The 12,293-nt window shown below is 57.2% G+C and overlaps 1 protein-coding gene across 2 annotated transcripts in view; it reads left to right on the top strand.

The window, feature by feature from the left end:
* The first annotated feature begins 2,058 nt into the window (after window positions 1-2,058).
* CACNA2D2 (calcium voltage-gated channel auxiliary subunit alpha2delta 2) overlaps window positions 2,059-12,293 on the top strand; it is a 140,301-nt gene continuing 130,066 nt past the window's right edge. For both annotated transcript variants that reach the window (XM_024983269.2, XM_024983270.2), the window contains exon 1: window positions 2,059-2,453. In XM_024983269.2, the coding sequence (XP_024839037.1) occupies window positions 2,239-2,453 (215 nt within the window). In that variant the 5' untranslated portion in view covers window positions 2,059-2,238. The remainder of the gene's footprint in view (window positions 2,454-12,293) is intronic.

Here is a 12,293-nt window from a genome sequence, read left to right on the forward strand (position 1 = left end):
GCCTTTTGTGCCAGTTCCCTGGGGCCAAGATCCAGGCATTTATCCAGCAAACAAATGGGAGAGGATACCACGGGCCAGCCCTTCCCTAGGTATGGGGGAGATAGAGATGCTAGAGACAGCTATCAGTAGGAGGGGCTGGGAGCGGGCTGGTTAGGTTAGCTCAATCTCCTTGACTCTTCTGTGAGGCACAGCCCTCCTCACCCCACCATCTGTCCAGCAGAAAGGACTGCCCTGCCCAGAGGTTGGGGTGGGGATGTCTGGTACAATCAGATGTCTGGCTTGTCCTCCATAGAACTGGCCTGGCTTGGCCTCCCAGAGTCCACTATATCCTTCCTGTTCCCCAGCCTCTGGGCCTATCAGCAGTTTGAGGCTCAGTGTACCACCTTCCTTTGGTAACATGTTTGGGACCTATGGCAAGCCCCAGTCTGGCCCTTGAAGACTCACACAAGTCAGGGAAGAGGATACTCCAAAACTGTCTCCCCAGCTTGTGAGGGTAGGCAGGGGTGGGGGAGCCCAGACAGGAACAAGGAGCCAAGTAAAGATTGTCCTGGGTTAGGGTTAGGGTTATGGGCTTCCCTAGTGGCTCACACTGTAAAGAATCTGTCTGCAATGCAGGAGACCCGGGTTTGATCCCTGGGTTGGGAAGATTCCCTGGAGAAGGGAATGGCTACCCACTCCAGTATTCTTACCTGGAGAATTCCATGGACAGAGGAGCCTGGCGAGCTACAGTCCATGGGGTTGCAAAGAGTTGGACACGACTGAGCAACTCACACACACACATGAAGGTCATCCTGAGCCCTATTTGCTTGCTGCTCTCGGGGTGAGAGGGGAAGCTCTGCCTTTTTCAATTCAGGCGTTACCACTCTTCCCCCTCAACTACAAATCCTCTTTAGGCTGACTAGTAAGTAGGTGATGGGAGACTCGACTCACTCAGCTACGATAAAGTAGGGGCTCTTGCTCAGGTGGTTACTGGCCTGCAGTCCTAATACTAGGCACAGAATCAGTGGGCAGTTACTGCTTAGGGGGTCTTGCTCTGTTCCCGGCTGGCAGGGAGCATTCTTTCATCCTGTCTGTCTGTGCCAAGGGCAGAGCAGGGTCCCAGGGCAACTTCAGAGGAATCTCAGGGATGCTCTCTCCCAATCACGAGTGTTTCAGTTTACCAAGTAACTCATTCCCACTCTCACGTCATCCTGGAGGTGGGGTTGGGCACTCACACAAGCCTTCAGAAGGGAAGAGACTGAGGCTCTGAGAGGCTGGCAAGCTGCAGAGTCAGGACTGACACCAGCCCAGCCTTCTCCCAGCAGCAGGGAAGAGCCAGGAGCCTCCAGGACAGAAGTGATTGGACTGTGCAGGGGTGAGCTTACTGGCACTGGAGAAGTTTAAATAGAGGCTGTGTAAGCCTTGGGGGCTGGGACTTGGGGCTGTCCTGCTCACAGTGCCCATTTAGCCCAGGGAAGTGAAATGAACGGCTGCATAGGGCTGTATCTTGCCATTCCCAGCCCCACATAACAGGACCTGGTTTCCATTCAGGATTTTTTCTTTCTCTCAGGACCTCGGCACCCAATCCCCGCCAAGGGGACTCTTGAAGGTAGTTGGAGCCCCTGGCCGTGTGAGTTCAGCTCCTCTGCCTTCTACAGCGGTCTCTGCTGAAGCCTGCCATTCCACCATTAAACCTGTGACTCCAGGCCTTAAGCCTGTTGAAGGTCGAGCCCCCAGAAGGGTCACACACGCGCCTGCAGGGGACTCTTCCCACGAGTGCGGCGGCGAGGAGCATCGCAATCTGAGGCGTGCGGCAGGGCGCACATCGGGAACTCGGACCGCGGCTGGGGCGCGGGACGCGCGCGCCCGGGCTCGGCTCGGCCCCGCGGGCCAGCAGGGCCGGCTCAGGGCGGCGCGGGGACGAGGGGCGCGCGGGCACCGGCGGGCGCGTGGCCGCGGCGGGGGCGCGCGGGGGCGGGCCGGCCGGGGACGGGGGAGGGCGGTGCCGGCAGGTTGGCGGCGGCCGCTATTTGAGCGCCGGTCCCGGACCCGGCACTCAGAGCGCTTGGAGCCGGCGCGGCGGAGAGATCGCAGCGCGCATCCCGCAGAGGTGCTGCGGCTCGGGCAGCCCCGGAGGCCCGGCGCGAAGAAGGCGGAGGACGAGGAGAGGCGATTGCCGCCCGCCGCCCGTCACCCCCCCACACACACCCAACCCGCCGCCGCCCCCCCTCCCAGCGGCGCCGCATCTTGAATGGAAACATGGCGGTGCCGGCTCGGACCTGCGGCGCCTCTCGGCCCGACCCGGCGCGGACTGCGCTCCGATGGCCCAGCCGCGGCTCCCGGCTCGGCCCCGGCGCCCGGCGCCCGGCGGCGGGTCCCCCGCGCCCGCTGGCGCTGCTCCTGCCGCCGCTGCTGCTGCTCCCGTTGCTCGCCGCCCCCGGCGCCTCAGCCTACAGCTTTCCTCAGCAGCACACGTAAGTGGCCTCGGCCCGCCGCGGGACCCCGGCCGAGCCCGGATCCCCACTTCGCACCCACCCCCAGTCCCCGGCCCGCGTCCCACTCCGGGGCGGGGGCGCCGGGTCCTGCCGCCCGCTGCGCCCGGGGGCAGCGACCCTAAGCCCAGAGGGCGGGCAGCCGGGGTCCCGGAGCTTCTGGCTGCGTCGCGAAACTTCCCAGCGGTGCCCCTTCTCCCTCCCATCCCCCAAACCGCGCAGAGGGAGATCTCGTGGGATGGGGGTGGGGGGTCCGAGCTTGCCAGCTGATTGCCTTGGAGCTGTCGGGGTGACAGGGGAGATCTGGGGTTGCGTGAAGGAGCGGCCAGAGACCCCCTGCCCGACGGAGTCGCAGCCCCGCGTCTGGCTCAGGCTTCCTCTCGGATAGGAAGCTGGCGCTTTAGATCCAAAGGTGGGGGATCCCTCCACACCTGTCTTCGCTGGCCTTTTTCCTTTGAGAAGCAGGGCTGGATGCAGAGAATGCGAGCACCTCAGGGGGTCAGTGTCCTTCTGCCCGCCCGCCCCCCACTACACCTAGGGGAAAGGTCCCCTGGAGGTGAAGGTGCCAGAGTGGAGGCAGAGGGTGAATGACAGGGAGGCCCCCCCGGCCTGCCCCTGCTGCTGCTGCCAACAAGGTAATAGCAGCTCGTGGCCCTGCCAGCTTCCGCTGGTCCTCCGTGGTCCTGAGCCTTCTCTCCCTTCCTGAGAGCCTGGCAACTCGGGCATCCTCCTCTGGGCCAGCTTGGCCAGATGTGTCTGGGGTTGGGAATGGATATTCAGTGCGTGTGGCCTTTAGGAGAGCAGCTGTCTGTGGGCACCGTGGTCCAGCCGTATGTCGGTGCCTAAACACCCTCGTGGCTTAGGGGTACGGTGACCACCTTGCTGTTACGTGTCTCTGGGTCCGAGGAACCACCTGTCCCTGGACTCCTGCACCCAGTTGGCCACACTGGGATTTGGGGAAATGAGTAACCAGGCTGCTTAGTGGCCAGGGGGTGCGAGGGCAGGGTCTGGCCTCGGGGAAAGGGCAAGACTGGCTCTGCGTCATTAGACCAGTTCTGCCCAAGGGTAGGGGCCCCCGGTATTGCGTACTCTGGCTTGTAGGCTCTCCCAGATGAAGAAAAGCAAAACTCAGGAAAGGCTTTGCCCGAGTCTCTCTCTGTCTTGTCATTTCTCTCTTTGCACAGCCTGGCTGTGCTCAGGCGGGTGATCAGTAGGCAAATTACAGGTGCCGCACGGACGTGTCCTCTGTCAGCCGTCTGGATTTTTCGTGTGTGTATGTGGGGTGTGCGCAGGTAGAAGAGAATCATATGGAAGTTCAGGGTTTGTGGGTGCGTTATTGTCTTTCATTTGCTGTGATGAAAATGAACTTCAGCCCCAATGTTTAAAAAGAACAAAAGCATTATTTTTTTGTTGCTGTTCTTTCTTCCCCTCAAAACCAAGACACAACTGTTTTTCCCCCCTGGGCTGATATGTAGCTCTTTGAGTGAAGGTTTAAGTAGATGTCTCTTTTCACCTCTTCCCACCTTGCTGCCTCTCCTTGTGACCTGCAGTGGGTCAGATGGCTGCTGGGCCTGCGTTTTACACCTGTGAGACCCTGACCGGAGCGGACACCTGTCCCTCTGTCCCCAGTCAGAAGATGGGGAGGCGGGTGTGATGACAGCGGCACGTTTCCAGCTGGATGCTCGTCTCCTGTCGATCTAGTTGGAGCTGATTTGAGGGTTTGGGACATGTCTTGCAAACCGTAACTAGAGAATGAGAGTGGAGTGGGCTGGGGGCTGTGCGGCTCTGAGGGTCCAGGGGGAGGGGACTAATGGTGCGACGACACGCGGCGCTGGCAGTGACAGCCAGCGCCCTTCAGCTGCCCTGGTCCCACAGATGTCGACGCCCACTGATCCTTGGAGGGAGGAAGGGGAGGGAGTTGAGTGAGGGTCCCTCCCCCAGCCCCCTGCATGACCGGGCTTAGTTGGAGTTGGGACTTTTGCTGAACTGACAGGAAAGGCTGAGGCTGCTGCCCTGGGGCTGCTCCGGCCGGTGGCCTGTGTGAACTCTCCCCGGTTAGCGTGGCCCGGCTAGGATGCGACTTCCATACAGGTGCAGGTGGCTTTCTGTGGCGGGCAGTGGGACCCTCAGCCTCACGGCCCTAGGGTGACAGCCCCTCAGTGGAGAGGGCCCTTGACGCGAAAGTCATTTCCTCATTAGTGTCTGGCAGCGTGACAGGGCCCAGCTTTGCAAGCTGCTGGGTTTTAAGCAAACGTGGGTTTGGGTCTGTAGTCGCTTTGGCAACATGGGTCTCTGCCCACCCGGCAAAGCAGACCCCGGCTGCTGCTGGATGGAGGAGGGCAGAGGAGTTACTGCTGGATGGAGAACATGGCTTTGATTTGCGGGGGAGGTGCCCTCTCACCTCCCCTGGACCTGGATCTGGTTTTCAAACAAGGCCAAGGCCACGTGTGCTCAAGTACACGTGTGTGTATACGTGCCCTCGTGTGTCTGGGCTGAGGTGGGGCACATGGAGTCGGAGCACACGTTGCCCGTTTCACCTGCTTCCTCCTGTTCCCTGTTTGCTGCTGGCTGGGGGCGGCCCTCACGGCTTGGCCTCTCCGGTGTCTTTTCCTTTCCCAGTTCTGTCAGTCTCCTTCCCCCTCCCCTGCCCCCTCCATTGGTCTCTCATCTCGTCTCCCACCCCTCCCTCCACTTCCTTGCCCATCCCTCTGATCTCTCTGTGGCCACCCTGCCCTGCCCACCTCCTTTGTCATCTCTGTTGGACTGCGGTCCCCTGTTCTCCGGCACTCCTGGGTTTCTCTGTATCCTGTTCCATGAGGTCCGGGCTGAGCCACTGGCTGCATCCTCTTAGTCCCACTCCTCCCCAGTGATGGTGCTGGCTTGCACCTCCCTTCCTCTAGGGGATCCCGAGGGGTCTGGGCCCCCCAGCAGATTAATGACAGCTGGGTACATGTTCCTTTACCCGAGTGCCCACAATGGGGCATGCGTCAGTCTAGCTACGGTTAATGGTGGGTGACGTGTGTCTGTCTGGGCCTCCGAGCCCACGTCTTCACCTCCCTGTGGCTCCCCCTGTTAGAGGGAGGCAACAGCACACATCTGGGTCCCCCGTTTCCCCAACAACCTGCCAACGGCTTTTGCAGGAAGCAGGAGGGGGCGAGGCTTCGCGATCTACTGCCACTCTCACTGGCTCTCATCTCGCCTAGCGCTCTCGATTTGGGGTGGAGGGACCCTTGGCTGTGGTCCACCCCCAGGAGTCACCTTTATTGGGTCAACTCTGCCAGGCTGAGCCCTGAGGCGGGAGTAGCCTGTTTGAAGACAAGCCCCCTCCTAGTGTGCGGGTGAATCTCCCTCCCGAGTCTCCGGCACACTGGAGGCTCCAAGGAGAGACTGACTCACAAGTGGAGTGAGCCCTTGGTGCCACCCTCTCCGCGCCCCCCCCCCAACCCCCCGCAGTGTGCAGGGGTCAGCCAGCTCTCGGGAGGAGGCAGTTTGGGGACATGGTGGGTGTCAGGTGTGGGTCCCGAAGGCTCAAGCTTTGGTCCCCAGATCTGACCTTCTCCATTGGGGTGACCTTGCCTCTGTTTCCCCAAATAAGATAATAGAGAATCTGCTTAAGAGGCTAATGGTGAGAATTAATGGGAGAGGGTATCACCTCTGGCGGCAGAAAGTGTTCTGGCACAGGTGGGAGTCCTGGCAGCTGTTGATAACATTAACATCTACCCCTGATGCTACAGCATGCTGGGCCCCCACCCACCAATCTTTCCACATTGTTCCCATGGGCTAAGCACCTCCCTGTCTTTCTGCTTTGTTATGCTGTCCCCTCATCACTGCTGCTTTTCTCAGGGGTTTAGATGCTTCCTCCAGGGTCTTACACCCACACTCTCCGGAGGTCTCTGGGTTGTGCCACTAGCTCAGGCTGTAGCCACCTACCAGAGATATCATCTCTGTGAGGAAGAGCACTGGGCTGCCTCCCTCATTCCCTGAAGCCCACCTTGACTAAAGGTGGAATGTCACCAGGCCACTGGTGGTCTCCCCTCACTGAGCTTGGGCCAAGCCCCTTATTCACATTACGTCCTTGACCTCAGACCCCATGGTCATGCCCATCCTGCAGATGGGGAGACTGAGACTCAGAAAGATGGAAGAACCTGCCCAAAGCCCCATAAGGACCAGGGCAGGGAGAGGACTAATCTTTCAGATGTTTTGGTGCCCTGCCAGGAGGCTGGGCACACCTGGGCAGTGGGCCCAGGAAGTTGGGATGGAGATGCAAAACTTGGGTATTTGGGAGAAAATGAAGAGGCTTAAGACACATGAAACACACCTCGGCTCCCAGTGGTAACCTCTCCTGCTCTGTCCCTCGGTTCTCTTCTGGGTCTCAGGCAACCCTGAGGGGGCCTTCCAGGGCCCTGCCAGCCCAGTGCTCAAGGCCCCTGTGCCTACCTCCACCCCCTCCCACTTGTACACAGGGGATCGTGGAGCGCCCCCCTCCCCCTTCCCAGTGCAGGATTTTCCTTTTTCGGGGCTTTGAGTCACGTGCCAGGCATGCCTGTCATGGAGGGATAGGCAAGAGGGACTTCATCTCAAGACTCTGAGATGCCATCTCCCTCTCCAGATTCCAGTATAGTTCCAGAGGGAAAGGTCAGGGGTGAACGGGATGGGGATTGTTCATGGAAACCTGAGGCTGGATGCTCTAGGGCCACGGCAGTTTTTTCAAGCCTGAGGGGACTTCCGAGGTCTTGGACCTTAATAGATGCTTGCATTTTCATGCTGTGTGAACATGTGAGGCCTAGGGGGCTGGGGAGCCAGGGTTCTATCTGCTAAGAAACTGTTCAAGGGGCAGCTGGAGGTTTGGGAGTCAAAGCAGGCAGGCATGTGGCGTGCTCCCTCCCTTGGAGGGTGCTGCTGTCTGTGGGTTGGGAGTGGTCTCTTTCTCCTTCCCCTTCCAGCACCCACCCACCCTACCCAGTTCCATCCTCATGGGCTTCCAGATTCAAGATCTGCCTTGGGAACAGGTGACCTCTGTCCTTAAGTGAGGGCTCAGGGCCTTAGGTCTGGGGAGGGGCACCAGGGCCTGGGGTGCTCTAAAGATGAGGGTGGGGGGCCTTCCCACTGCTGGCTGCATCTCTTCAACCAATGGGGGAGCCTCTCTTCGTGTCAGGTTGGTTTTTTTTTTTTCCTGGTGCCTACTGTCTAAACAAGAAGCTACAGAATCAATATTCGTATTCCCAGAGGGAGGTGTATGTGTGGTTTTTAGTTTTTTTCCTTTCCCTCCCTCTCTTGTCCTGTGTAACCCGAAGAGCCTCCCGAGCTGCCTGTGGCTAAGGGGAGGAGTTGGTGGTGCAGGTGGCCATGTGGATCGAGCTGCCCCTGGGGGGCTTACAAGGGACTCAAGGATGCTGTCATTTAGGTCCACAAGCAGGACCTGGGACAGCGCTCAGCCAAGCCCTGCACGACCACTGGCCACTGTGGGACTCAAGCAGTTGGTTTAGTGTCTCTGGCCTAGGTCCTGCTTAAGGATCACCTACTTCCCCTCCCTCCTCACCTGGGCCCCCTCTTCCTGGGGCTAGTCCAGCCTGCTGGGCCCCTGGCCACTGCTGGTGCCGATGACTGAGCCTATGAAGGATCTGGCCTTACAGAGCAGGAAAGCCTGTGTACCTGGGGTTACGTGGAGGGAAATCTTCAACACGGGGAACCTAAGGATCCCCAACCTTGTGTTGGCCTGGTCCTGGGGGCCTCTGTCAAAGGCAGTCCCAACCCGATTCTCTCAGTTGGCAGCTTGCATTGTGGTGACCTTGGACAGCCTCATCCACCCCCCTGGGCCTCAGTTTCCTCTTTTCTATGGCTCTTCTGAGTCTGACACTGGCAGTGCCTTAAGAAGACAGGTCCAGAATCTTCCTGCTCCTCTGCACACTCTGCTCCAGCTATGGTGGGAGGCCTGACCCCAGCCTGAGTCCCACTTCCCCAGTGTGAGGAGCCCGCGCCTCTCATACTGGCCTCTGGTCACACCTTGGGTGTCTGGAAGCGGCTTCTCAGACTGACCCATTTTGAGCTGTGATCAGCCTAATTGTTTAGCTGAGAGGGAGGGGTCCCGGAAGTCTTTGCCGCTGATTATTAACCATCTCTCCCTACCTTGGAAGTGACTCATTAAACAAAGGAGAAAGAGGTGGGTAAGAAGGAGGAGAAGTCACCCCCTCTGTCTCTCTTTCCTGCTCCCCTTAGACCCTGGGCACCTTGTTCCTGCCTGGGTGCCTTCCTTCCCTGCTGGACGAATCTTCCTGAATGAGCCCCCTCTAGACACATACAGAAGTTCTGCCACGCCTCTCACCAGCTGTAACCTTGCGAGCTTCCTCACCTTCTCTGGGTCTTGGGCCTTGTCTGTAAAATAAGGTTCCCTTGATTGTGCTGCCTCATTGGGTTGGGCTGTGAAAGGTCATGAAGGATGAATGACAAAGGCAGGGGATTCTTACTGGATCTCTGAGCGTTCTCAGTCCAGCTGGGCCCGTACTCCAAGTGCTAGGCACCTGTCCCATTGCCCATGGCGCCTACCACCCAGCCAGGCTCTGAGACTCCATTGTGGTTTCTGGGTCCTTTCTCCTGTGCTTGGCCGTGGCCTGTGTGCACATGTGAGCTTATGTATGGAAGTATCTATATATTTGTGCTTTTATGTGTGTTTGTGCACATTTGTTGGATATATTCACGTGTGTGCACACTTGTGAGAGTGTCCATTTGTATATGAAGGTGTGCTTGTGTGGGTGCATGTGAATGTGTGCCCGTGTGTGTGCTTCATGCATATGTGCAGGTTGTGTGTACATGCACGCGCATGTGTGCACAGAGGTGTTAGTGTGTGCCTGTGAATGTGATTATGGGTGTGTGCTTCTGTGTGAGTGTGCATAGGGAAGTGTGCACATATGTATGGTTTATCTCTGCACCCAGAATGCGCTCCCAATGCCCACCTTCTGCACCCGCCTTTGAGGTTAATGCCAGGACTCCACTGGGCAAATGCTGGCAGCGGGAAATAAAGCAGCCCGGTTGTCAGGACCAGTGTTGTGCAAACTTTTATGTCAAGAACAGCCTGAGTTAAGGCTGAGCTGGGAAGTTTGATCATCTACCAACTGGCTCGCTGACAGTCTGCAAAGGCAACACACAGAAGCTGCATCCTTGTAATTCAAATTTTTGCAAATCGAATGGTTATTTAGATGCACCACAGGACTTGGGACTCTGAGAAGCTTGGTGAGTCCTTTGTGAAGCGCAGCATCTTTGCTAACAGCCTTTCCCAGGTGGAATCTGGATGGGGGTGTGGGGAGCGAGTGGAGGTCGTAGCTCAGGCAGAGTGGAAACCCTTGCTGTGTGACCTTGGCCTGGCGTGTTTTTCTCTAGGAGTGGGTGCTGCTCACTTGCACGCTGAAGGGAGGGAGACTGGCCTCCCGTGAAGCATCTGCTGTGGGTTTGGGGTTCTCGCTCTTAGCAAGACATTTGTACAGTCAGCTGCAGGCATGATTCGGGTATAAAAGCTTCGACTTGATGATGCCCGCATGTTCCTCTATTTGGGATGCCTCCAGCAAAGCTCTTCTTTTCAAGGATGAATTTTTGCCTACTGGGTCTTCGTAAGCAAGGCAGTCTGGGTGTCTTGTGCTGGGTGCTGGCCTTTGGGATATGTGGGCCCTGAGCTGATGGGTTGTGATGTCTAAGAGAACTGCAAGTTTTGCTTTCCTGGCATTCTCAAAGCCTGTATATTGTCAGTGCTTGGACGCCCCAGCAGCCTAGGTATCTTGGGAGGCTTCTGCAGAGGTCTGGGGCGCCTACAGGGGCTGTGAGGGTAGGGAGCCTGGCACAACAGTCTCTTTGGGCAGATAATGGGCCTTGCCTGAGTCCCTGATTTGGGAAGGAATATCCCAGCCACAGAATCCCCTGGTAACCTAGATGCCTCCATTGTACAGAGAGAGAAATTGACATCTGAGTACCAGAAGGAGCCTTCAGGCCCCACATTTCCTCTGGCTACACACAGTCTGTGGGCAGGGCCCAGGCTCCCATGTGGGGCTCAGTGCAGGCTGCCCAAAGGGTGCCACCCATTCAGCCATCCTTGCACCAAGATATACAAATGATTCTCTTAAATAAAAACATCCTTGACATGACATGGGAGCGATTTGAGGCCTCCTTTGGCAAACCCCACGGAGCAAGGTGCCTGTGGTGTGGGACCCCAGTTCCTGGTGTTTCTCTGGGGCAGACGTTGTTGGTACCCTTGTGCCATCTTAGAGTCAGCGAGGCTTTCAGGGGACCCTTGGGAAGGACACCTTGTTGCCAGGTGGGCATGAATGGGCTGGGGTGTTCTGAGATGGGTAGAGACCCCTGACCCTGCTGCAGGTTTCCAGCCTGACGTGGCTGATGTGGCATTTTAGCCTTGGTAACTTCCCCGCTCAGTGCATGTTCTCCTCCCTCCTGCATCGCCTGAAATGCTATATTTGAAGCCTTAAAGGTCAGGCCTGGTGCTGCCACTGGTTCCAACAAACAAACAACAAAACAACCCACCTCAGCCCTGCCCCCAACTTCACTTATTGGAAAAGAGAAGTGAGCTGGCAGAACAGGCCTCCATGCAGGGGGCTCTCCCAGATGGGCATTTCTCCTTTCTCCCTGTGAGCAGAGGCTGGGGTGGGCATGGTGAGAACTCAGGCGTCTTCCCTTCCTTTCCTGGACCTGCCAGGCATGCTCTAGTGTCTTTCACTGAGGGTTAGCTATGACCTTGAACTCCAGAAACCTGCTGTGGGCAGAGCTCCGCTTCTCACCTAGCATTTGGGGGCCTTCCTGGGCTGGCTCTGGTCTCTGGCTACTAGCTCTTTGACTAGACTCCAGCCAGGCCAAGCCACTTGCAAGTCCTAGTAGGAACTCTGGCCTCTCTGCCTCCTGGCTGTGTCCCTATTTTAGACTGGCCTGCTCAGCCTGAGTATTGAGCCAAGAAGCCTTCCAGATCATTGCTGCCTACTCCTGTGGGCCTCTCCTCCAACCCTGTGCCTCCCCCGACTCCCAGCTCTGTGCTCACTTTGTAGGGGCCTTCCAGGAGTAGGCATTGAGCTAACTACTAACACTTCAAAAGCTGAGTCCAAGGAATGGCTGCTAGGAAAAGAGGCTGCTTCTGTACACACCTTGGCAATCCTAGCATATTAATTTTTTTCATCATGGTTAGACTCTCTGACAGGGAACCCAGAGGTGGGTACGGATAGGTTGTCATCAAGGACCAAGGCTTCACCTGCACTCTGCCTGGCTGGTCTTACTTTGGTGTGGCTGTCTGTCCTTGACTAACTTCCCTCATGGCAATAAGATGGCTGCCACAGCTCCAGGCATCACATGTCCCAGACATTAGGAGTAAAACAGGAGATGTTTCCTCTGAGTTCCTCTTAAAAGAAGGCTGGGAAACCTAAACCAGAAGCCCCTAGCCAAATTCCCCTCACATCTCATTGGCTAGCACTGGGTCACATGTACACTCTAAACCAATCACTGACAATCAGGAAGGTACATTGTGATTGGCTCAAGCTAATCAGGATTTACCCTTGAGTTAAGGATGGGGTCACCTTGGGGCTGGAGGCGGCAGAGATTCTTGCAGACTTGGGTTTTGTTAGCGAGAAGAGGGTTAGTGATAGAACATGGGGAAGCAGGATCTGTTTCAGGGTCAGACAAGAAGACTGACAAGAGGAAGAAGGAAGGGAGAGGAAGGGAGAGTGTTCACGTTTGAGGAAACATTTGTAAAGGAAGTAATTTTAACCACATCATCAATCACTGTGATCTGAGCCCCAGGTGCTGTATTCCACATATGCTAACAAATGAAATCAATCC

The sequence above is a fragment of the Bos taurus genome, chromosome 22, assembly GCF_002263795.3.
Source record: "Bos taurus isolate L1 Dominette 01449 registration number 42190680 breed Hereford chromosome 22, ARS-UCD2.0, whole genome shotgun sequence".
Taxonomy (NCBI): Eukaryota; Metazoa; Chordata; class Mammalia; order Artiodactyla; family Bovidae; genus Bos; species Bos taurus.